General features: G+C 32.8%; 3 protein-coding genes across 3 annotated transcripts in view; 1 reads left to right on the top strand and 2 right to left on the bottom strand.

The window, feature by feature from the left end:
- Positions 1-8,359: 8,359 nt before the first annotated feature.
- Positions 8,360-9,105, bottom strand: LOC135132472 (uncharacterized). The gene is made up of 2 exons (XM_064060583.1): positions 8,981-9,105; positions 8,360-8,929 (listed from the first exon to the last, which is right to left on the bottom strand). The coding sequence occupies exons 1-2, from the start codon at positions 9,042-9,044 to the stop codon at positions 8,424-8,426; spliced, it is 570 nt and encodes a 189-aa protein (XP_063916653.1). The 5' UTR covers positions 9,045-9,105; the 3' UTR covers positions 8,360-8,423.
- A 197-nt stretch (positions 9,106-9,302) lies between these two features.
- LOC135131617 (uncharacterized) lies at positions 9,303-9,890 on the bottom strand. The gene is made up of 2 exons (XM_064059428.1): positions 9,824-9,890; positions 9,303-9,769 (listed from the first exon to the last, which is right to left on the bottom strand). The coding sequence occupies exons 1-2, from the start codon at positions 9,888-9,890 to the stop codon at positions 9,303-9,305; spliced, it is 534 nt and encodes a 177-aa protein (XP_063915498.1).
- Positions 9,891-26,332: 16,442 nt separating this feature from the next.
- LOC135132998 (homeobox protein unc-4-like) overlaps positions 26,333-27,668 on the top strand; it is a 75,741-nt gene continuing 74,405 nt past the window's right edge. Inside the window, exon 1 of the mRNA XM_064061218.1 lies at positions 26,333-27,006. Within this exon, the coding sequence (XP_063917288.1) occupies positions 26,760-27,006 (247 nt within the window). The 5' untranslated portion in view covers positions 26,333-26,759. The remainder of the gene's footprint in view (positions 27,007-27,668) is intronic.

The following is a 27,668-nucleotide window of genomic DNA, read 5'->3' as shown; positions in this document are numbered from 1 at the left end:
TTTTTGTACAGTTTGGGACACGGAATTTCAAACGACCTGTCAATCATAATGACAATAAGGTGTAAGACTACAATGTTTTGAAATGTCAGAAAGTTGGTTGTCGTTTGAAATTCCGTGTCCCTAACCGTACTTCACTTGTTATTTTTTTCTCGAATTGCTTTCCTGTTTGTATAGGCAATTCGTCAACAGTTGTGTGAGACATATATGACGGAATACCTCTGCCAGCATTTCTAAATCTAACAATGTGATCTGCTAAAAATGCTAAACCGTGGAAACACAACGATTCTATCGTTTCCACTACTCTAAGAAGAACATTCTTCTAATAAAGAGTTTCTTCATAGATTGTTTTCATTAGATGTGATTACTAACTCACCGTTTTAATAGACACCTCATCCCGACAGATTGGTTTCTTTTAAGCATGGACGCGCAAATGCTAGCTGGCAGTTTGTATCATTGCGGCTTCAATGTAGTGGCGCGATCAGACCTATAGAATGAGTTTGACCCTCATATGCATTGGTTTATTTATTATTAAACAATTTTTGTTATGTCGAGCGCCCCCAAAGATTCTGCGCCCGAAGCCCGGGCTTCTTAGGCTTCTAGGTTAATACGCCACTGCGAATAAAAGTGCTGATATTACAACGATCAAACATGGTGGGTGGCGGTCTTCAGCAATAGCAGAAAGTTACATCGAAGACGCCATATCAAATAAACTGAATATAGAAAAGAAAATTCAAGAGAAATCTTCTTGTTCCGACCAAAAAGGCAAATTCGCATTTTATACAAATTCATCAAAACTATGCCAATTTCCAAAAATGTCGAGCAAAAGATGCGCATCAATGACACCGAAGTCAAAATATCAAAGGGGGATATGTGTGTTACTTTAAATATAAATGTTAATGTAAATAAGTAATTATTCAATAAATCTGAATAATTTGTGTTAATTATTCTTGTATTTTTATAATTGTATCTTATCCCACTAGCGGATTCATGAAAACAAAAATTGTATCCGATAGGTACATCGCGTCGGTTGAGGTAGTGCATAAAATGAAAATCATCACATGTTTGCTGATTCGTTGCTAATGGGCAACATAAAATTATGTTCCAAAAGCTGTCATTCCACCTTCGATCGCATTTGGTGGAATTTTGCCTGTAAAATTTCTTCAGTAATAGTCTAAAAATGAAAAATCTCAACACATTATTTAAAAAAATATATATATGATACCGAGATCACACGATGTGAGATTGGAAATGTCTCTAACGCATACTTTTTCTACACACCAAGCTAAATTAATGGGCATTAAGACAAAGTAGAATGTAAAATTCATACTTCAAAAATTAAGTCACAATAGAATCTATACAACAGTAACAGAAACATCAGTACTCACGTTTATATACGCCATATTTTTCGAACGCTGGTAAAAAGATTACATTATCAAGAAAACCCTTCCGCAAAATTTACACATTTTTAACCGCCAAGACGTTTGATAATAATTGTAAATCAGCACCACTGTCTGACAACTCTAGCACGCCATTTTGCACCCTACATTTTTTTATATGCTCTGCCTTCTGTAGGAGGGCTTGCATCCTACAAAAAGCTCGCGGTAGTAAATAACATCTAATTGTTATTAACACCTGATGGCAACCTGAAAAAAGGACGGCGTCTCAACTAAGAAGAATCCACTATTATTAGTATTTTTTTTTATCAAATATATTCTCATTTGCTTTCGTTCCGTTGTGCCAACTTTGAGGGTTGTTGGGATAATACGTATTGATCTTCAAGTTTTCAATTTTGTTCAGGTATAATTGCTTGCTTATTTAATTTCGTTTTCTAGATACCATTTGTGTTCAATTTTCCATCTCATTCTTTATTTTCCGCATCAAGCCGGTTTGAGGCCGCTGGAAAATGCTTTTCACCCCACACATGTGAGCGGCCTTCTGCTAAAAGAAGCAGGGGGCGTCACATTGGACCCCTAGAGCCGTATCCCTTAAACTTCTATCTTCTTAGAGTTTCCTTTCAGTCTATCTTTGCGTAATATCTCGGCAAGAATAACAGCCCATTGTCAGTTGTCTAACCTAGAAAGTAGTACCGTTCAACAAATGTAAAACATCCTCTTTTTTTCTTCAAAATTCTTATCCGGAAAACGTCACTAACGGATTCAAAATGAGGATGGAAATGGTAGGTGATCCAGAAGAGCGAGTGAGCTCCGAAGGTGAAAGGTCGCACGATCGGGGGAAGGCAGTGCCCAAGGCGTTAAGTGCAGTGGATTTAGAAAATTATCGTTGAAGTGACGGCCTATTATTGTTGAAGTGGCGGTCTATTATCGTCGAATTACCGTAAAGGGTGGCTGAAGCCTCTTTTGGCTAAATTTTCGTGCATTTTGGGCAAATTTCGAAGTGTTTATCGTTATCGCTTGGCGGGAATTTTGCCGTGAGGACAATTTATCATTGAAGTGACGGCCTATTATTGTCGAATTACCGTGAAGGGTGGCTGAAGTCTCTTTTGGCTTAATTTTCGTGCACTTTGGGCACATTACTGATTTTACCTCAAAGAAATCACCGTATCGCTGTCTGCGTCTCCTCCATAGTCTATTGCCGCATTTTGCAGTTCCCTTGCCGCAGAACCACTTAACAAAAACGTCGTGGAAGCGCAAGCTAAGTTCTTTATCGTGTTTTTGTCGATTTCTTATATCGCAGGCACAGCTACTGGTGTAAGGCCTTTATTTCATGCGTTCTCTCCATTAGCTGTAACTGCCTGACATTTCTAATTATTCCTACATCGCTTCTCACTACCTATTATCTTATATAGAAATCGCTCATTCGTACCACGGGATTCGTAGCACCTAAAAAAAATACACCCACTCAGTACTGAACCGTTATTTTTGAGGTGGCTAGAAATAAATTTTCTCTGCCGTCGATTTCATATGTTCTAATTTTTTGTACGCCTCATATTTCTTCATGCCCTATGGTTAGCAGTTATCACAGTAGTACCTTTTTTTACTTCCCGCTAAAACTGCTTACGAAAGGAAGTATTGTAATCGAGTCCGTCGGCCTACTCTCTACTTTTACGTTTTCTCGATCTTTCATGACCCCTAGAAGACGAAGAAATAGGTCTCCCATTTCCGTCTGTCTGTCCGTCTGTCCGTCTGTCCGTCCGTCCGTCTGTCCGTCTGTCTGCCGTCCCGGATTTTTATTAGACAGATAATCTCCGAAAGTACTGGACCGATTGTTGTCAAATTTTGTACTTATATTAGGAATATCATGTAGATGGTAAAACGCTAACCAAAATTTGTCTAATCATCCCCACCACTAATGCGATGACGTCGCTTCAAAATCGTACATAGTAAATGGGTTTTAAATTGTATAAAATAACATAGTCCTACACATGTAGTTTACGACTCCGAATGGAGTTTTTACCCGAAACGTCCAGATTTTTGGAAAAAAAATCAAAATTATAAAACAACATTTTGCAATTTAATTTTGAATCTGCTAACCCGAATGTTTTGAAATGTTGCAGATATTTTAAGGCTATAAAGAGCATCATAAATCTTTAGTCCAAATATATTTGGTTATCCCCTCCAAAAACTTGATGACGTCAGCTCAAAAGTTTGCCGAATAAATCCTATCTAAAATGTACAAAATATGATGAGTCTGTACTTGTGATATATCACTCCATTCCAGTGGCGGCTCGTGAAGTTTTCTTCAGAGGAGGCTCAAATTTGAAAAGCACTACTTTTTATATCTTTCATTATCTGAATATTTTTTTTGTCATGCCCACGAAAAGAACACTCGTGCGTTGATAGATAAATAAACTTTTGCATCGATTAGTCTTTTCAAAATTGCCCAATTTTCACCAACTTTCTCGTAATAGTTCTCCCTTTTATGAGCCGAATCTAAATGATTGGCATTGTTTTGTTTACCAAGCATTTCTAATTTAATCGAAGAAAATATGTGGTCCTATGATTTTTCATGCCTTTCTATAGCTCGTGACAAATTTTGTAAATTATTTTAGCCTGTTTTACCCCAAACGGAAGATTTATCACTTATAAATAATACACAATTCCAACAGTATAATTTGTTTCTTAAAACCGAAGCCGTTAACTATTTAGTTTTATTATAATTATTTTCATGAAATGCTCTGTTTTATTCTAATTGTAACTGTCAATGCAATTAATGGGAGTGATGGTGTTGGTCTCCCCTTTTGTACCCTTACCTACGTAAAGCCTAAACATCACCATCACTGAACAGGGAGCTCGCGAAACCACCTCAAAGTTTTTCCTACTTACACCCGATTGCGCCAACTAATAAGAAAGAGATAAAGTTATCTGTACGACTTGATCTGAAAAGAGATGAACTGGCCGGAGGCTAGCGGCTTGGAGCGGCAGTCCGGTGAACGTTTTAGCCAATGCAATACAGACTGACGATGCGTCAAGGTCTACGGTCTCAATAGCAAGATGCATTCTCGGCGGAGGCTAGCGGCTAACAAGCCTCAGCCGCTGAAACCAAACGCGGAGTGGTGTGAATGTGAATTATGATTGTAAATATAAATTTTTGCGACATTTTAACCTGATATATGATGAAAGTAAATGAAATCCAGCAAAATATTCTGAAAAATAACAAATGTCTACAAAAATATAAATTCTTTCATCGAAAAAAATTAGAGGAAGCTCAGCTCCAAAAAACAGAGGAGGCTCAGCCTCCCCTGCCTCCTCTGAGGAGCCGCCACTGCTCCATTCATATTTTTTTGGATTTGCATGTACAGAGTGACCCAAAAAAATTAATGAATGCATAAATGTATTTTACTGATTTACTCAGGAACTACAAAACCAAATGCTTTGAAATCTTGGAGATGTTTTAAAATTATCATAGGTATGGTACATTTTTGATCAAAATGTATTTGGTCGTCCCCCCTAAAAAAATTATGACGTGACTACAAAATTTTGTTGAATAAATTCTATCTAAAATGTACAAAATATGGTGAGTCTCTTCTTGTGATTTATCATTCCATTCAAATTTTTTCGATTTCCATATACAGGGTGACTCAAAAAAATTAATGAATGCGTGAATTTATTTTATTGAGTTTATCAGGAACTACAAAACCGAATGCTTTGAAATCTTGCAGATGTTTTAAGGTTATAAAGAGCATAATAAATGTTTAGTCAAAATATATTTGCTTATCTCCTCCAAAAAATTTATGACGTCAACTCGAAAGTTTACCGAATAAATCCTATCTAAACTGTACAAAATATGATGAGTCTGTACTTGTGATTTATCACTCCATTCATATTTTTTGGATTTGCATATACAGGGTGACTCAAAAAAATTAATGAATACGTAAATTTATGACGTCACAACAAAATTTTGCTGAATAAATCCTATCTAAAATGTACAATATATAATGAGTCTCTTCTTGTGATTTATCATTTCATTCATATTTTTTGGATTTGCATATATAGGGTGACCCAAAAAATTAATGAATGCGTAAATGTATTGTATTGATTTAATCAGGAACTACAGAACCGAATGTTTTGAAATCTTGCAAATGTTTTAAGCTTATAAAGAGCATAATAAATTTTTTCCAATTTCTACTAATAAAATGCTCATTTTGTATGTTAAATCTCGCTATTAAAACAATAGTTTAATCGAAAGGATGAATAAAATGTTTATAACAACACTTTATTCACACTGTCATTGACAACACGAATAAAGTAAAAAAACTAAAAATTCGCACTACCACTGAAATTTTCGTTGCTATGGATGTGTGGATATTCAACTAAAATTTGCAACGCTTGATAGTCCACCTCCTGTAAAACAATCCTAATGAAAGTCCAGGAGCATCGTTTGAATTTGACCGTGACGAAAGTACAGACAGCTTAGGCAATTTACCTTCTTCAAATGTTCATCATATTAGTAATAGTACAATTAATATTTATGTATGTGGATTACCTAAACAATAATTTTTTTGAAAAATTTTGCGAAATTGGACAAAATTTTGTATGATACACGTGAATAAACGAATTTTATCCACTCAAAAATATTAGCACACTCAGCTTCGCCTCGTGTGCTAAACTGTTTTTTCGTTGGATAAAATTCACTTTTATTCACTTATACCATAAATAGCTATTTAGTCAAAATATATTTGGTTATCTTCTCCAAAAAACTGATGACGTCAGCTCAAAAGTTTGCCGAATAAATCCTATCTAGAATATACAAAATATGATGAGTCTGTAATTGTAATTTATCATTCCATTCATATTTTTTGAATTTGCATATACCGGCTGACTCAAAAAAAATGATGATTGCGTAAATTTATTTTATCGGTTTACTCAGGAACTACAAAACCGAATGCTTTGAAATCTACTGTGAAGAAAAAACATAATAGACATGCAGTCGTCACGTTTCCGACAGCGAGGGAAGTACTGTCTAAACTCTTTAGACCAATTTTTTATACCTACTCTTATCTACTTAATTTTAATATCTTAAGTACTCCTACATTATTTTGTGAAACGTCCTATCCAAATATCGTAAGTAATTTATTTTGTTAAAATCTTCATTATTCATATTTTCCAATGTAGAATTAATATTTAATTTTAATCATAACTCAATTGTAATTTCAATTAGGTACTTAGTTACTACTTAGCACAAATTTCTTTGAATTTCCTTGTCCCCATTTGCAACAGAAAGTTTTGCATCAGCTAGACGCTTTCAGTGACTTACGCTTGGTGTAGCAAGCTAAAGGTAAGTTACTTGGCACTCACAAAAAAATATATAGAACGCACCACCCGGCTCACCAACGAGTCACTGAGCCGCCGACGCTAGACAACAAAGTTGCTGATGTTCTTCTCATACAGTGCCCTGTATATAATTTAGCATCGGGAAACTTCAAATAGGTCACAATCATCGGTGATATTTTGCCTAAACTATTTTTTCTTACTAGTTGACTTTTGTGGTGGTCTAAGAGATGCACACTTCCAAAAGAAAAGACCAATTAGTGTTGGTTTTTGTATCTTTTACGTTAATAACTATTGTAATACTTCTTTCATCTCAAATACTATCTACCTATACTGGCAAATTTAAGAGTTTTTGACGTGTCATTGAGTCATTGCTCCAGGAATACCTATTAATATTCCCACCTACCATATTAAATAAACATTGTCATATATAAATTCATGAAATTTTTGACATACCAAAAATTTAAAACGCCAATAAAACTTGTTTATTTAACAACTTTACAAAGTTCAATAGGTTTTAATTCTCTGATCAATCTTAGGAACCGCTATTTTATCACAGTTATATAACAGAATATCATATGACAAAGAACTGGAAACAGTATTCCCTACGGGAAACCAAATTCCATTCCCAACTACTCGATCATGTCTGAAAATTTTTCCGACAATAACGTCATTATTTCGAAAAACTCTTCCAACGTGAAGATTTTCCCCCACTTCACTGCCTCCTGGGATTGGGTTGCGATTCATATATTTGTGTAGATCTTTGCTCTCAATGGAAATCCACTCAAAAGCTTCTTTATGAGGACTGCAGAGAATCTAAACATTGTTATCTTGTATTTTTTTCGGTTGCTGATTTTCTGTAACTTACTTTAACGAATTTGTCGGTGTTAAAGACGCTGGCGTAAGCTGAAGTCCGAGCTGATTCTTGTTTGGGAAAAATTGTACCTGGTAGTAGCTCAAAACCACGTACATAAATTAAACCAATGTAAAGTGTATCGCCGTTGTGGTCTTTACCAGCTGGTACTGCATCGTTAGGAATAACACCATAGTAATCTCTCCAGTAGTAGTCTAATGACAAGATTAAGACCTGATAAGACGCAATCAAAATTATTAGTAAGAACTTACCAACGCAGTTCGGTTTGTTAGCTATAGTTAACATATATTGAGAGAAAAATATCAGAACTAATATAACAAAAGCCATGTTCGTGAATTTAAATTTAATGTAGCTGCAGTAAAAATAATAAGTATTTTTAAAGTTTTAATCATTTGATAAGTTATCAGTGTCAGAGGTTGTAAGACCATTCAGTTGGAGTTTCCAGAAGACAGATATAGTGTTAATCTCACGCGAACTAGGGAAAATCCGTGAGATAACCTTTGACTAATTTTAAATAAAAATAGACTGACGTCTGAAAGCGATGCAACATTCAAATGAAAAATAAATAGTTTATTGCTACAGGTTTGGGGTGTTTCTCTTATTTCAAATTTGAATAAATCCTACTGTAAATGCCAATCATGAAAACAAAGTCTTTATTAAGAACTTATGGCTACAGTTGCACTCGTAATTCACTTTAGAATGCTTTAACTTATACAACACTGATACGACATAAATATTTACATAAAAAAATTGCACATTTTTGTTTGAAATATTTAGTAATTTATTTTTGAAAATTCTTTGATGATACAAGAAATTTAGGATTACTCAGACGTAATTGAAATTCGTTCGTCTATCTGAGGAATGGCATTATCGTCATACACTAGCACTTCATAGGACCCTACGCTAATTTCATCTTTGCCATATGGGAAAAACATCAATGCGTTTCCAATGTTGTAACCGCAAACTTTTCCAACTATAACTTCTCCTTGATAAGACACTCTTCCAATATTGAGAAGTTTTCCATTTTCTGTTCCACCCGGCACCAGATATTTACCAATGGTATCTGTATGGAGATTGGCAGCTGTGGATGGAACCCACGACAGTTTTTCCGGTTGATCACTGCATAAGACTTTTATAAATGATTCGGATGTGTGGATACCATATCTAGAAGCCGTAACAGATTTTTGCCCTTCGTACAATCGCGTCGTAAGAATACCGTGTTTTGGAATGTACACTTGAGCTATGTAGGTCGTTTTGCCATTTTTATCTTTTCCACCCGGAACTGCATCGTCAGGAATTTCATCAGTAAAATCCCTCCAGTAGTAATCTGAGATAAAATATGTAAAAAAACTAATGAAACATGGAATATCAAACTTACCGATTTTCGTGGCGCACGAAAAAGAAAATAAACAGAGGAATATTAAATTGAATGACACAAACATTTTGACTTGAGCTAATGAGCGAAACCGTTCGCTAATAAAGCGGTTTGAACTCACTAACCTTGTGTCTTAACCAGCATTTGCTACTGCGCACAAGCAAAATACAGCAGAATCTATTTTTAGTTGTGTACCAATAACACAAACATGTTTTTTATGTACAGTTTCTGAGATTAAAAGGAAGATATTTAACTAGTAGAAAATGAACACAAATTTATTGTTTTGTTCGGTATGCATATGTTTTAAACATAAAAAATATTAACATCAGTAAGTTTTTTCATATATCAGAATTTCATAAGAGGCAACTCCAATTTCCTGGCCGTCATATGGAAAATACAAATTAGCACTTCCTGTGTTGTAACTACATACTTTTCCAACTATAACTTCTCCTTGGAAAGACACTCTTCCTATGTTCAAAACTTTTTCGTCTTCAGTTCCGCCTATAACCACATGTTTTCCAGCAGTGTCGTTATGAAGTTTGGCTGCTGTAGTAGGAATCCAGGACAATTTGCCTGACTGGTTACTGCACAGAATTTTTACGAAGACGTCTGAAGTGTGAATGCCATTTTTAGAAGCTGTCACTGACTGTTTTCCTTCGTATATTCTGGTAGGGAGTAAACCATGTTCTGCAATATAGACTTGTCCTACATACGTTGCTTTGTGATTTCGATCACTTCCTGCTGGCAAAGCGTCATCGGGGATTTCACCTTCATAATCTCTCCAGTAGTAGTCTGAAATGTACTAACATTAGGTGAGAAATGTTTAGTGTAATGATTCGACTGTACCTATTTTCTCAGAATAAAGTGTGGTGAGCAAAGAAAAAACGAAAACGATGGAGGTTAAATGTTTCATGGTGCTGCGATTTCTGTTAATAAAATAATAAATCTTACACTGTGAGAGATACGAAGGTTAATATTTATAAATGTTGGGTTTATCAGTGCGCAAAGTGATATTGGTCACAGAGTTATACTGAGTTGATTCTGGCATAACAACATATTTAACTGTGGAGAAGTTTTGTTTAATATCAGGTGTTGGTATCTTTTGCCTTAATGGGGCATTAATGTTTAATGTGTTCTTGATGATACAGGTGTCCTTATATTATTGTCTGAAATATTTGTACGTTAACACGTTATGAAGTAAATAATGAATAATAAATCTTAAGAAATCTTAATATGCCCCAAAAATTTTCATGTTTTAAATAAGTATATTGCTTAATATTTTGTGTCTTAATATTCCATATTTAAGAACTTGTCGTAAATTGAAGCTCTTTTGTGTACCTTCTTTTGCTGTTTAGTGTCTACTCGAATTGGCCAAATCATGCTCCGTACACGGGGCATTCTGTGATACGCTGTTCGATTACATTACATATAAAAGCCAGGGAGGATCTAAAAGATCTACACAGACAATATAAATTGACATCAATTGTTGCAGTTAAAGATGATATTAAGATAGGTAATTTTCGTCATAATAAAGTGGCAGAGATTTTTTAAAATCCTTTCTCAGATAAATTTAAAATTTGTTTCAGCAATAATTCTGTGATACTACATTTAAGTTAAAATGTTTGTGAAGAAGTATTATATTTATACATTTTCGACAGAATTTTTGCAGTAAAATTTTTAAATGATATTTTCACCTTTTTAATAAATCAACTAAATATATCGCGGTTTTCAAATCTGGTGTACGTAATAACATCGAAAATTATAGGCCCATTGCAATAGTTTCAAATTATAGTAAGCTCTTTGAAAGAATTGTAGCTAATAATTTATATAGTCACGTATCTAATCAACTTAGTCCTAGTCAACATGGCTTTATAAAAGGAAAGTCAGCTTTAACAAATCTTTGTGAACACATCCAATACATATCTGATTCTCTTGAAAGTAAAAAACAAGTTGATGTTATTTACACAGATTTATCTAAAGCTTTCGATGCAATTAATCACTCGATTTTGCTTGGTAAGTTAAGCAAATTTGGCCTGTGTAGTAATTTAATAAAGTTATTTCAATCCTTCTTGTGTGTAATCGCATTCAGTATGTTGAGTATCGTGGTTTTCGCTCTAAAACCTATATACAGTGCTGTCGCGATAATCCGAATGTTCCCATAATCCGGATCAAATTATTTTCTCACAATGTATTTTATAATTGGGATATCTGAATTTAGTAATCCGAATTCACAGAATTACATATAAGTGGCTCCAGACAAAACTTTTTTTTTGCTGTGTACGCATTTAATAACGTCCGAGGCGGATTTGGCACTAAAGTATGGTGTGGGAACTTCCACGATAAGTGACATTAAAAAAAAATATAGAAAAAATTAACTGGTAAGTAATAGTGGAAATTTCGAAGTAGTAAATGTCAGCGAAGTTATTGACTGGCTCGACGGCGATGCGAAAGAGACTGAGGCTGAGGAAGAACCTGAAGACAACGACGACTCAGAAGATGCAGTACCAAGTACCAAATCGGTAAAAATTAAAAAGGAAGATGCCATTAAAGCTCTTAATCTTGCCAAACAGTGTCCAGCAGAAAATAATGTATCGTTGAAAGATAAAATGACTCTTCAAAAATTAAAAGAAGAAGCTTATATAAACCAGCAACATGCTGTTCACCAAACAAAAATTACAATTTTTTTTAAATCTAATGCAATATAATAATTTACTACGTACACTGTAATCAATAAATCTTTTTTTTTACATTATTACCATGTTTTTTATACTTAGTAATTCGGATTATTTAATAATTCCGATCGGGTCGGTTTTAATTGATCCGAATTATCGCGACACCACTGTATCTACAAATGGTGTTACGCAAGGGTCTAACCTTGGATCTATTTTATTTATTATATATTTCAATGATGCACTTCTAGAATTTAAGTGTCCCATCTTTGTGTACGCTGATGACCTGAAGGTGGTTAAAACTATTACCACACTCGAAGATTGTTACTCGCTTCAAAATGATCTTAATAATTTTATTATATGGTGTCACATTAATAAACAAAATATTAATGTAACCAAATGTAAAGTAATATCGTTTTCTAGATTACCTAATACTACACAATATAAGTATGTATCGTGTAACAGAAATAGATAGAGTTTTCCAAATCAAAGACCTTGGTATTGTGGTTGATTTACAATTGTCATTTATACCTCACTTTCAATATATTTGTGATCATGCTAATAGAATGTTAGGGTTTATTATAAGAAATACTGTGGGCTTTACCAATGTTGATTTTTTGCTTGTATTATACATAATATCTGGTTGACCGAGCTTCACTCGGCTCGTTTGGTAGTATTAGATCAGATTAGGACAGATAAATATGGGTATAGTATGCATTTTGAAGTACACGCGCTACTTAAAAATACACATTAAAAAGAAATTCCATAAGCGGTCTTTGTTTTAAATACTGATGAGTGACATGTAGAGATTAAAGAATAGAAAACTGGAATTATTGTTTGACATTTATTAAAATCTCATTTGTTACCCAAGTTCTCTCTCTGTCGTTCTTTTCTTTTTCCTAGTTTTCTTTCTCTCGACTCTAGAAAAAGGTCACAACCACATTCTTACTGCCAGAAGAGTTTCGCCTCTGGTGTGGTTAACATACTGAGTTACCGTGCTCTTTTGCGTTATTCCTAATTTCTCCATCTCAACCCTGCTCCCGAAGATGCCATTTACGAAAGTGTGCGAAACGTTGAGTCCAAAAACTCAAATAACACGGTCCCATCCCGGAAAACGATCACATTTTCACTCCGACCGTGGAACCTCTGAAATGAATGCTTGACAATAACCTCAATTCAACGCTCTTTCGTGTGCCTTTTATCCGCTCACTGTTTAGTTTTCCGTAAATTTTCTCACCTCCGAAGGTGAATTTTAACGTTCTCTATACAGTGGAGTATGTTTCGGTACGTACAATTGAAGATAAAAAGGTACGTCAAACGTACTGTCAGACTGTCACCCAAGCTTCTCTTATAAAACAATCTCATGTTCTTATAGTGTCAACTGATGTTGCCTAGCAACAAATATAATTTACTGCCTGAAAATTGCTGAAAATGTATGAAGCTGTAATTTTCAGAAGTTAAAACTACGATCAATCGATTTCTTGACCCAAAAAACCCCCAACCTGTAAATTTCATCGAAATCGTTAGAGCCGTTTTCGAGAAACCCATTATATATATATATATATATTTATATATATAAATATATACAAACTTTGCTCGTTTAATAGTATAAGATATTCGTCTGTCCGTTCTATACTGGAATATTCATCCGTCGTATGGGATCTATACTACAAAATTCATATATCTTCAATAGAGCGTATTCAAAGAAAATTTTGTAAACATTTGTTTTATGTTAAATTTGGCAAATATCCCGTAAGAACATGTTCAAGCAAAGTTCTTTTCAATGAATTTAATCTAAACTCGTTGAAGGATAGAAGAACGGTGGCAAATATTTTATTTTTATATAAGCTGATCCACCGGAAAATTTCTTCAGAAAATCTTCTTAGTAATATTAAGTTTCACATACCGCGCTTAAATTGTAGATATATTGGAACATTTGCAATAGTTTGGTGTAGAACTAATCAACATTTCTATTCACCGATATATATGTGCAGAAATTACAATAATATTCCTCCACTTGGAGACATCTTTTTACAGAGTATCAAACATTTTACTTATCTGTGTAAAAAAGCAGTTCTTACGTCACTGTAGTTGAAGTTCCTGCATGTCTTGTTATGTCATTTTTTAGGGATCAGTGCTTAGTTGTATTATTTGTTTTGTATTGATTTTTTTTGTTATATGTATTTGTGTATACTTATCTGGAGTTATGTACAAGTATCTACATAGATCTTTTGTCTATTAATTTAATTATTATTATCATTATTAATAATAATATTATAAATGGAAAATTTTGTTGGGCAATTTGGATTTGATTAAACCTATCGGCGTATGGTAAAAAAAAGCGATGGGTTCGTAAATCGTAAGTATATTAGTTTGCATATTTAAAGTAGAATTTACTTATCAACGGCGGAAATGATATTAACAAATTTTTGACTAAAATATGTATCTATTGATAACAAAGTTTTCTGAGCCAAGGAACAAATATTGAAATACAAAGAACTTACATATTAGCACATTTAACGATAAATGAGACCTTCAAATTGTTTGTACTATATACTATATAATACCAATACATTAACTATAACATAAACGTTGCTAAAAGACAAAAAACATTTTGATTTCTGTGATAAAATAAATCCTTCAATAAAATTGTTTTTTCTGAAATCGTCTGATTTTGATCAATTACTCAAACATTTTGGAGAAGGAAAATTCAACTTTCCGGACTAGTCATGTAAAGAAAGCTGCCAAAATTTCAATTTTTATTTCTTTATTTTTAACATTAAAACGTAACATTTAAGTTGATAGTAGTAGGTATTTTGAACAACGATAGCCAAAATTTGTCTGATCTTCCTCATCAGCAATTTGATAATATCATGTCAAAATTTTGCCTAATAAATGTTATTTCAGTTTTATAAAATAACATATTTCTATTCTTGCAGTTTATGAATCCCGCTTGATTTTTTACTGTATATATCCAGACTTTTGGAAAAAAATCAAAATTCTGTAAATATATATTTCATAAAATATATATTTACAGAAATTTTTTCTAAATAAGTTCACACCTCTTTTTTATTGGGTTAAGCAAATAACAAAATCAACCACTTAATTTTTGCAGACCAAACGAACTGAGAAATTGTTTCACTAAACACCAGGATTTTTAGGGAACTACCTGGCTGCCAAGGCACTTTCTTAGTCTATTACCACTAATACTATGATTGCTACAAAGAACAAAAACACTCCCAATGATATTTTTATGACTTGACTTGACCTCCGGAATTCTTATTAGGTTCTTAGTGACACCTTTGTTGCAAATGTCCACTTAAGCATTATTTTATATTTTTCAAGGTCTTTCTTTTGACCCTGCTTGTGAGATCATCCACATTCTTTTCTCGTTTAGATAATCTGTGCCATCGTCAATTTCTTTGTTATTATTTTAATCGTTTTAACCTGGCGTTCTTCAACTTCTCATCTCTATCTACACTGAGACGGTAATTAGCACAATGTTTGATATTTCTACTCAAGTGGAAAAGTTTTCGCATAAAGCAAAATGCCAAATACATTGTGTTGAAAAACATGATATGTCTTACAATTTCAAATCTTTTCTTACCTATAGATAACGTCATCAGAGTTTTACAAAAAGTGACCAGATAAATTCTAATTAGCAACAGTATCATTTACAAACTGACATAAAGCTATCAAATTTTTGATCGAAAGAAACAAATGTTGGTTTTGTGTTTTTTATTTATAGGGTAATCTGTTTAGAATCCTGTAGTAATCTGGTAGAAATTTGGGATATAAGTGGTCTGATAAAACCTCCAACAGACGACAGGTAAACGTAGAGACAAAGAACACACATACCAAAAAGGAGACTACTTTTTTATAAGAAAAAAACGTTGAGAAAACATGAAGTTAGTAATTTTACAAATAGACCATTTTACAGTATTTCCTTAGCTTCCGCTCGGGAGGTAAAGATGCAATAATGTTAAATTGTTTTGTTCAACAGGGCTTTTTCAATTCCCAATGACCTTATAATAAGAAAAACGTTTCATTAGACAAAGCAAAGAAGTTAGGAGCGTTAGATCGTGGGCTGCACAAAAACTTTTGATGTGTTGAATCATTCTATCCCAATTAATAACTTGCTGCTGTCGGTCTATGTAATAGTTTAATCAATCTGTTTCAGTAATTTCTATCAAATCGTAGTCAATTTGTCGAATATAACGCATATCGTTCACCTAAATATGTTTCGTTTAGTGGAGTAACACAAGGTTCGAATTTAGGCCCAATACTGTTTATTATATATTTTAATGATGCACTTTCACATCTAAAATGTCCTATATTTGCGTATGCTGATGATTTGAGGATTCCTAACTATGTAAATTCTGTTGAGGATTGTATTCTTTTGTACAGAGTGATCTTTTTGGTGTCTGATGTCATTAAAATAGTCAAAAATAAATCCTAATTATGTCATAAAATTTTATTAGTAGTTTGGTAGGTATGTATTTAAAGTGATCTTACAATACAAAGTAAACCAAAATTAAGATCACTGCAGCATTCTTATTTTGACGCTTTGCCTGACAAATCACTCAATGAAGTTTTGTATAGGAAAAGGTCTTCACCGGTAAACGGTGTGACGAAGTCGAAAAAATTATCTCAAGTTGAGTAGGAACCAACCTGTAACCCCACTATCCCTTTAACCGAACTATAAAAAAGTTAACCAATAAAATAAAATTTCAGCTCAAAATTAATGTAAAATCAGTTCTGTGATATTGATAATTATTACATTTACGTACGGTAAAATTACACTTTACATTACGTTACATTTTATTGTAATCGAGACCATCGGCCGACTCCCTACTTTTAAGTTTTCTCCATCTTTTATGACCTCTAGAGTACGAAGAGTTAGGTCTCCCGTTTCTGTCTGTCTGTCTGTCTGGATTTTTATTAGACAGATAATCTCCGAAACTACTGGACTGATTGTTGTCAAATATTGTACAATCATGTAGATGGTAAAACGTTATTCAAAATTTATTTGTTTATACACTCCGAAAACATTTATAACGTCATCTCAAAATTTTGACGAATAATTTCCATCGAAAATGTGCAAAACATTTTACAAGTCTACATTTGTGAATTATCAGTCCATTCGTATTGTTTAGAATTGCTTCTACAGGGTGAATCGAAAAAATTAATGAATAAGTCAATATATTTTTTTTATTAAATCAGAAACTGCCGAACCGAATGTTTTGAAATCTTGTAGACGATTTAAAGTTGTCGTGTGAATAAATCCTTTTGAAAATGTGCAAAACATGATGAGTCTATACTTGTAATTTATGATTCCATTGAATTGCTTATACAGGCTGACTCAAAAAATTAATGAAAAAGTTAATTTGTTTTATTGGCTAAATCAGGAACTGCAAAACCGAATGTTTTGAAAACTTGCAGACGTTTTAAAGTTATCGTGGTCATGGCAAATTAATAATCAAAATATACCCATTTATCCTCTCCAAAAAATTGATGACGTAATCTCAAAATTTTGCGAAATAAATCCTGTCGTAAATGTGCAAAACATGAGTCTATACTTGTGATTTATCATTCCATTCATATTTTTTAGAATTGCTTATACAGAGTGACTCAAAACATGAATGAGTAAGTCAATATATTTTACTGATTAAATTAGAAACTGCCAAACCGAATGTTTTGAAATCTTGTATACGTTTTAAAGTTATATATTTGTTTATCCCCTTCCAAAAAATTGATGACGTCATCTCAAAATTTTACCGAAGAAATTCTATCGAAAATGTGCAAAACATGATGTGTCTATACTTGGGATTCTTCACTGCATTTATATTTTTCACAATTACTTATCTCGGGTGGCTCAAAAAAATTAATGAAACAGGCAGTTTATTTTATGGATTAAACTAGCAACGGGTCACTCCATTTTTCCGAAAATTTGGGAGTACAATACTGTTATTCTTATGAGTATGACTTACTTGAAATAAAACTGTTTGTTAATATCGTCGTCTTCGTTGATTCACTATTAAAGTCTCTCCAATCCCTTAAATGTGACATGTGAGGGCGCATACGTCGGGAGGGAAAGGAATCTGTAATGTCGGCTAAATGTCTGTCATGGTCTGACTTTTTGACACAATTTGACATCATGTATTTCGGTTTTTACTTGAAAAAGAGGCAAAATTTCGGTACCGGTGCCAAAGTCACAACGCCATGGGCGTGGATGGTCTTCAAAGGGATATGCAGTAGGAAAATTTTTCTTTGAGGTGTTTACATTGTTATCGGAATGTGTCTCGGGAATTGTGAATCTGCATTCTGGATCACGTTTAGTGCTTGCTGGGTAGCTTGAAGAAGTAGGAACAGGTAGCGGTGACTTGGAACCATGGAGGAACAAAGTAGGAACAGAGCCGGGTTTAAGTCTTTTATTTGAATAGTAACAACTTCTCTCAAAAGTGTTTACCACAAATGTATAAATTATTGGCAATATTATCACCTGAAATGGTTTTAATGGCTATACATTCCCTTAGTAAAAGATTCATGTTGGGGTACCTACTTGTAGCATTAAAAAACTTTTTGCACCACAACCTTTTGTTCACAGTGTTTGAAGGGAATCTGTGCATTATTTTGTGGTCTCTAGTATCCTTGATTACCCCACAAGCAGGCACAGAGCAATATTTTTTGGACATTTTGATAATATCAATTCAAGCACAAACTGTTTTGGCGCGCGACAAAACAGATTAATTACAGGTTCCTGTAATTCCCGAAGGGGGTGACATCTTTTGATATTTTCCCTTTTGACAAGTCGGACGATTGTAACCAATTGGAGACACTTTAATAGTGAATCAACGAAGACGACGGTTAATATAATATAATATATGCACCTATTGTTACAATGTTAATGCCTGGTAGCTATATTAAAAAAAAAGCACACAATAAATAACAATTTGACTGTGCGATCATATACATAATATGATATAGGTACCTAAGTGTAGTGAATGTGTTGTTTGTGGAATGAGATGTCAGCAACATTGCGACCCATAATTAAACAATAAGTTGTCAAAATGCAATATACCTAATGCAATTTCCTCCGTGAAAATAATTTCAAATCCAATAAACTGAGGCAGTTAGTAGAGCAGAAAAAGCTATACTTACTTAATCAATTAAGTTGAATACTAATTTGTCCTTTGTAGTGGAAAAAAGTACCAGTATTTCGTGTCGCGGTTACGAATAGCTTTGATTTGAAATTGATCCAACACCTCCTCGGTTGTAGACATCCATGTTGCAACAATCAGGGTGTTAGGGATAGGACAATGACAGGTCACTTTAGTAAATGATTGATGATCGTTGTATCGTTCTGAATATTTATATAATGCTAAGTCAGCGGCTCGAATCGCTGGTTTGGCAACAAAGTAGTAGGGGAGTTCGATTTCAGGGTGCTAATAATCTATACGATCGCTTAAATTATAAATAAGCGCTCTATATTTAAACACATTCAAATGAAATTGCTATACTTGGCTAGTCTTGTCTTTCCGAATATTATTTTACGAACATACCTTACTTAATTTCAACGAATTATATTTACATGTTTAATTGTAATTCTCAACGTAGTTATAGATACATATCCGCATTTGGTACGTTTGACGCAGGCATTATATCATTATTTATTTAACATAAAGTAGTTAAATTTATTTAGATCTGAAAGGTAAAAACCATAAAATAAATATATATAATTTATCGTGCACATTTCGTCAGAAAAAGTTCATTTACATTTCAATATATAGCAACTTCGTTGTAATTAATTGTGACAATTTAATTAAGCACAACTTTTCAATATAATTAATTGATGTAATAAGTTTTTACCACGTGTTTTTTATCCACTTCATTTGGTCACGCCACTGACTACTTAATTCTGTAGTGACAAAAAAATGAGTGTGTGTGTGTGGAATGAGCAAGCTGAAATAAACAAAATGAATCAAGAACAGATAATATATCTCATAAAATATATTGAGCTATCAGGCTTTCCGTACCTTTTTAATAGTTTCACAAAAGAGAAAAAAGAATTTAAATAATTTTATTCCATTACATTTACATTTAATTAATTGGGTGTGCACACGTCAATGGAAATAGAAATGCAGTTGGATTTTTACACTTTTAATATAATTTTTAAGAATGCACTCTATATAGAGGTAGGTACGCAAATTTTAGTTGAAGATGTCCCTCAAAAAATAACAAGCCAATTTTTATAAATCGAGTAATAATAAAATGCTTGTTGCATGGAATATTATAAAAATTGTACCTTTCAAAATAAATTCTTAATGATTTTTAAGAATAAAATGATAACTTAATAATCATCACTGGACTTGCATCATCAAGATGTGACAAGTCAGAACCTATCTACAGTTACCACGGTTTTCAATCATTCTTGTATTATAAATATTATTATAATATCATGTACTTACATTATGCAACCAGATATTCCTCGACAATTAAATTGTGGTAAAGATAATAAAACACCGCTAACAGTTTCTCAAATGTATTGCGAATCTCTTGAAATGCGCAGTTAATAATCCTTTCACCTCAGTTTTAGGAAACCAATGCTATTTTTTATTTAACATTGAAACAAACTCAGAAACAGTAGCACGAATTTATTGATTACAGACAGAAGGTTAATCTTTTTCTTATTTTTTATTATTTTATTTATTTTTTTAAGTGTAATGCGTCAGCATTTTTTTTAACAAAATGTAAAAAACCGTACTGCTTTAAAAGCCAATAATGTCATTAAAAAATCAGTTAGTAAACTTTTATCAAGTGCATAACTCAAATGCCACTTCCGATGTAATTCAGTATTACAACTGTTTTTGATATTTCAAAATAAATGAATGATGATGAATTGTTTATTAGATTCATTGAAATTTTGGAAAAAATAAAAGTTATTGTAGAAAATAAACAGAATCAGCGACAATGTATATTTTGCTTTTTTTAAAAAAAGTCGTTTAAGAATTCAAAGCTTGAAAAAACTGCAACTTCAAGAAGACTATCCCTTAGACATTTAATACGTTTAAATGTCCAAATATACGGTATGACTGTAAAAAAATTTAGCGTCTGTACAATAGCAAAAACAAGTATCAAGAAAATTTCTATGGAAATAATTTTGCAAATTTTTTGTAATTTTTGTATTTAATCTAGCGTGATTTTTAATAACAGAGATACAAAGAAGATGGTCAAGCTGTCAGTTACATTTCACACTATCTTGATTACAAAAATATAATATTAATTGATGAATTGTTGGATCTTGGAATTGATCCTTAAAACATGGAGGTTGGTGTTTCAAAAATAAAAAGTAAAAAAAAATAGTACATTATCTAATTATAGGTACTTGAAAACGAAACGAATGACTTATAGTAAATGCTCAATGAAGACAAAAAAAAAAGTAATATAAAATTTTGTATGTTGAAAATATCAGACTCAAAACCGAGTCCCCAAGACCGTTTACTATTATTGGGAAACCAGGAATTAATGATCTGCTATTTACAGGAAATACCAACGCAGTTCTCAAATCAAAAGAATTAAAAGCAGACATTTTTTTACAATAGAAAAGTGGAAATTGTAATTAGTTTAGAGCATCGCATAGGATGAAAAACTAGGAAAGTATATAGGTACTGCAGTTGCAGAAGGATTATAGAGAATTAAGTGTGGAATAAAATACACTGCGCAAAAAATAACTATATTATGGTCTTATTGTCAATGTTATATCATGTTATAGTTTTAATGAAGAAATAAATTTAAAACTGCTTGAATATGTGAGGTCAGCAGTGTTTGAGGGTCAAATTGTGGATTCATTATTACAAAATTAAAGAATGGACGTAGAAAAAGTATAGTATGAAACTCGTGCATAAATTGACTTTTCCTACTTGCAGAGTTCTTTATTTTATGCACTTGTTGCATTTCGATGCGTATATAAAGAAATAAATTTCAAGTTTTTTCTTTGGCCCCCAAAAAGGTGCATTTTTTTATTACTGCTGTATTAACGTATAAGCCCCGTAGGTAAATATATATATCGCAACAACAAGCATTTAATTTAATAATTAATTAATAATTAAATTTAATAAATAAATTTTGGAATAGATAATAAATCACGGCAAGATATTTTTAAGAAATAAAAATGAAAATAATGGCAAAGTATTATACCTAATCATAATGTTCCGGGTCATCCTGGTTATTGGTGAGGAAAAATAATATACCTACTGCACAGCAGTGGATTTTTAAGACAAGCTATCTAGCTATTAATTTACTTGAAAATTTATTTGAGTTCACTGAAATTATTATTTTCAAACAATAAAACTAAAATACTATGTCTCTTATGTTAACAGCCTAGGACTAGTTAGAAAAATTCCTTCTTCATTAGCAATAAAGCATTCTTATTTTACATCTTGTGAAAACGTTATTTCCACAGAATTAGTTTATACCTATTTATAAAATCACATTCGAAATAAAAATCATGAATTGTAAATAAACTTTACAGTTCAGTTCTGTTACTCCGATTTCGTAGCTCAATCGAATTTTACAAAAATTTGGTGGGTAGGGTAGATAAATTTTAAATGTACCTAAAAGAGTCAAGACAAAAATACAGAAAATATGTAAGGTCCTAATTATGTATATAATTTAAACATATTTAACATTTTGAAGATCCATCTTGAAGTATAGGTAACTATGTACAATCATACCTAAAAATCTTCTTCTGTTGACACCAATGTCGCAGTATAACTATAAAGTAAACACTTTATCTACTTATAAATATCTACATACATACAAGAGTACCGTAATTAAATACCAAAATTTTACCAGTAGATAGGTACGAGTAGGTAGATTCTTTGACTAAAAGTATTTGATGGTGCTTATTTACAATACACTGTGTGAAATAAAAAAATTTATTTAATTTAATCGAGCAAACAGAAAACAAAATACTTAATTAAACTAAAAATTTTTGAGTCGCCATTCATCACAAGTAGGAGTTATGCAAATGGAGCACCTTTCCTTAGAGGAGACAATATTATTTCACAAAAAAGAATTTGAGGTATCCATTGATCTGCAATCTGAATTAATTACTCCTTAATAAAAAAAGCATTATACAAATCGACAATTGCAAAAAACTATTAAAACATATTTGTATTAAACTAATATTTTATTACCAATACTCAAGTTATAGTGCTACATACGTGTTACTTAAAGTTACTTAAAAATTGTTTTTAAACACTGAAATCTGTCTATTTTTCAAACGACGTCTTTTGGAGAAAACATTGAATTAAAAATATCTCTTTGAATTTACATAATGTATTATGTACAATTTGTCAGATCCAAAATGATGACTAAACACACAGGACCTAAATACAGAAAATTTCACAAAAATGAAACAATTAAACAATTAACAAAAATATGTAACGATAATTTTAATAATTTAACCACTTATTTCTACCACTCATTAACAAAAACCTTCGTCCCTAAATGATTCAGCCACTAATTAAAGTGTAGTTTTCAACAGCTCCTTGCCCTGTACCAACGTTTATCAGATTCATTGCCATTTTTGCAAATTAGGTTCAGCTTTTAAAATTTAGAAGATGAAACTGAATCAATACTCTTAAAACATAGCTTTATTTATAATTTTTTATTTGTTAAAAATGTTCTTAGCCATAACACCTGTGCACACAGGGTGGTTAATTTTTAAACAACATGAGATAATACAGAGAGATCGAAAAATAAATTAGTCAAAGTTGGCCATGCACGAAAAGCTGTTTGTCTTAGTTTAAAATAATTTTTTATTAAACGTCACGTGACAAAAGTAATTTGCCATGTTATCAAACGAAATTAAAGGTTTTTTGTTAGGGTAAATGTGTATAAGAGTGCGAATATGTATAAGAGTACGCACTCATGATTTCTGCTTATTAGTGCCATCTGGGTAAGATGAAGTTATACCAATCAGAATTTAATGCTAAACCTGAGATAAAGGTGCAAAAGTGACCTGAATATAGTTTATAGTTTGGTCGTACTGACGATTTTATGTTCACACGTTGTGTGGATGTAATTTTTACCGCTCATAGTTTTAGTTTTTTGTAAGGTACGTACCAGTTCTTTTATTTTACAGTAATAATTTTCATTAGTTGTAACTTTTAAGGTCTCGTTATACACTAACACTTTTATACTTTCTATCCATCAAAAGCTTTTAACTTTGAAAACATTAGGTTATGTACAAATGTACAAGAGTGCGCAGCGAGGTATTGTATAAGAGTGCGCATTGCTTGCAATACGTAGTCTAATAGTCTTGGAGATACATATCATACGATAATGAATTATTTAACTATACTACTTTGTACTGCTTCTCAAGTTGTGTGGTGGTGGTTATGGTGATTTTTTTTTAATTGTCACTTCCTGAGCGTGTTGTAATCGAGTTCGTCGACCGACTCTCTATTTTTACGTTTTTTCGACTTTTCAAGACCCCTAGAGTACGAAGAAATAGGTCTCCCGTTTTATGTGTAGTCTGTAGTCACTTATTCCCATTTATTTTCACCTTAGAAACAAATATTTTTTTATAAAATGTAATGCGCACTCACAAGCATTCAAATGCGCACTCTTGTGCAATGAACTGTCTAAGAGTGCGCATTTACACATCTTGACAAAAATTGAAATTACTCTTAAAATATAGTGGTCTTGAGACTTACAATTAAATATATCTGATCTCTAAACATGTATATAACGAACCCATATCATAAAATTTGTCTATCCAAAAAAATTAAAAAGTTATTGACAGTTTTACACTAAGTGCGTACTCTTGTACACATTTACCCTATTAGAATCTTACCTACTTCAGAAATGGGATAAAACTGGAAAACGGTAATTTTGATTCATTTTTATGTGCTTTAAAAGTATAGGTGTCATAATTCTAATTTTAAATTGTCAGTTTGACATTTAATAAAAAAAATTAAATTACGACAAACGGCTTGTCGTCCGTGGCCAACTTTGACTGATTTCTTTTTCGATCTCGCGATATTACAATTTCAGAAAAAAATTGCTAAATGCCAAGTACAAAATTTTTGGTGCTCCAGATATGACTGAGAAAGCTTCATTCTAATAAAATTCAAATGCGTCAATATCTTGAGAGAGACAAATTAAAAAAAAATCGATTATCCCTTATGATTTCTAATAAGTAGGTACCTGTTTTATGTTTTCCTTAAAAAACGTTTGTAATTTAAAATATTAGAAAAATATTTAGACGATGCGATGGTGTGGCACTAAATTTACAAGTAAATTTAGGACCAATAATGCGACGAATATTCTGTTCTCTGAAAAAATGGCAAAACGCAAAATTAAGAACCCTCAAGCGAACATGCCCAACAATTAGTCAACGATGAAGATAAAAACAAGTTTTTCTACGATTATATCTTTGTAAAGTACCATAATAATTATTTCATTTGTTATAGCTCGGATTTACTCGTATTACAAGTGTGGCTCGTGCGCACCGTCTAGAAAAATAATCTTAAAATGGCAAGATATAAAGAAACAGTTCTGGGTGTGATTTTGGCCCTATATCCATCACATAATCGCTGTAAGAAAAAATTACAGTGGAATATTTTATAATAAAGATTCATCTATACTTATCTACTACTTAACTGAAAAATATTGTAGACTGAGTAGCTGGTATGAATATTATTAACGTATCTTACTGTATCATTAATATTAATAGGTATTTCGTGATGTTTTTAATTAATAAAATCATAATAAATTACATCTGCATATTGTATCACACTATGGTGTTACGAGACTTATCTCACTCAAAAATTGAGATCCCACTTACTCAACCGCAGTAGACAATTTTTCAGTTTTATACAGCCCCACATTAAACTTTTTATATCATTTTATGTATCTAACTGTACACATATAGTGTAGGTTAGATACAAAATTGTGAACAAAGATTATTGAAAACTGAGTAAAATTTTAATACTTCAACTGTCTAGGTAAAGTGATTTTTTTCACTACAAATACAAGGTGCATTTGCTTTAGTTTTTTTTTCGTAAATCATGTATCTAATCAGGTATTTTAGTATTTTGTTCGTTGTTTAAACATCAAAAAATACCTTAACTAAAATTGCGACAAAATGGTGTTACAATTTTATTTCTCCACAATATGATTGTTAATCACAAAATGCTCATTATAATGTGTATTTCGCAAAGCGCGAAGTGCATTAAATAAAAGAGGTCGCCTTATCACAAAAATAATAGCAAACAACTTTATATGGTAATTAGCTGGTATATTAAAAATGACAAATTAGTGTTACGCCATGAGAGAAATTAATTCGTGTACAATACAAAAATAGTCATGAAATTTTCCCATATTAAAACGGAAAATCTAATTAACGATAAATCACAAAAGAGCGCCGCTATCAATCCATCAAAAAATAATAAAAATCCAAATTCAACTACACCAAAAACACATCAAACCCTAAACAATAAATAACAGGAACATATTGGCATCACCCCATACCTCACTAATGATATTCAGCAATTTGGGCGGGAAAACACGAAAGGCGGTCTTTACGCAAACCAATCACAATTTACTCAAATAAAAGGTGGCAACCGTTACGCCCTCTACGCGGACCTATACAATGTTATGGTTAGTGAACCTCCAACAGGCACTGGAAACAGACACGCAACGTTCACTTGCATGCAGTGCACATGGACCGAGATCCCAATTTCAATATACAGTGTGATCAAGTGTAAAGACATCAGACAGAAACTAAGCCATACATCGAAAAGAATGACAAATCGCGATTTTCGTGTGGAAGTGTCAAACGTGTACCGTGTTGTGCAGAACTGTTAATCGACAATGACAGCCCGTGAATATTCATGAAGGCGGCAATAGTGCGAAATTGATTTACGCATTGCTGAATGGGCGCAAATTACCTTAATTAAAACTCACCCGATGTACCACTGAGATCCACCCGTCGGACCATGGTGGAGTGAGCATTTTACCTTCTTTCCGAAAATGGATACTTTGGATCAGAGTGACTTTAGTGATTGACTGCAGTCGTTTTCACAGTGAACCCCTTCAGCGAAATGGTGCTGGAATCGGGGGTCTTGCCGCCCCCTTTACAGTTGTACGCGGCGGCGGCGGCACATTTGGCGCCGAGACCTCCATGGGCCCCTCTGTTACAGTTCCCGGGGGCGGCTAGTCTGCTGAGTATGCCAGGGGCTTTTGCGCCCTTGAACCGCCCAAGATACCCACCAGGATTGGGACATGGTATAAGGGCGCCGCCGGGACCGCCGTCAGAGGATAGCGGCAGCGAAACGCACAACGGTAAAGGTAAGAGAAGCGATAGGGTAAATGAAGCGCACAAGTCAAAGATAAAATATTCGTTATTTGTATGTACATATGGATGTTACCTATTTCTACCGTCCCCAATGAAAAATTAAAGCAAGTTCAGGTGGGCGAATTTTTTTCTGCCTTTATAGACAATCGGAAAGTGAACTTGACTGTCAGAATATAACCATTTTTAATATGCCGGGGATTTTAAACAATTGTAATATGCCGGGGAAATTAAAAATATTTGAGTATATCACTGGACGGGGAAGATACAGTGGCGTAGATGGTTTGCTTAGCAGCTCGATTGTAAAGTGCTACAGTAGGTATACGTACTCTACGGATAATTAATTTAGACTTACATTAAATAGTAATGGATATCCACGAAAGGCGTCAAAGTGAGAGATTCGATTGGTTAAAACAGTTTTAACAGCTTTGTATTTTGCTAAACCAAGTCAAATAAGTTTCAAAACAACAATAATCTTATCTTTTTGACGTTATTTTGGAGAAATAAGTGTCTCAATTGCTATTTCTAGACATGAGAACAGGCCAAATTTAAAACTAAACTTAGGACGAACACGACCTGTACTGTGGAATAAAGAAAATCATCAAATTACTGACATTTAGACTTAAATTTAGAATTGTATCAAACTGCTTGTTTGGTT

Source organism: Zophobas morio, unplaced genomic scaffold, assembly GCF_036711695.1.
Source record: "Zophobas morio isolate AGI-343-1 ecotype UQ-CSIRO unplaced genomic scaffold, CSIRO_AGI_Zmor_V1 ptg000021l, whole genome shotgun sequence".
Classification (NCBI taxonomy): domain Eukaryota; kingdom Metazoa; phylum Arthropoda; class Insecta; order Coleoptera; family Tenebrionidae; genus Zophobas; species Zophobas morio.
Note: the sequence above shows the minus strand (reverse complement) of the source record. Positions and strands in the feature narration are given on the sequence as shown.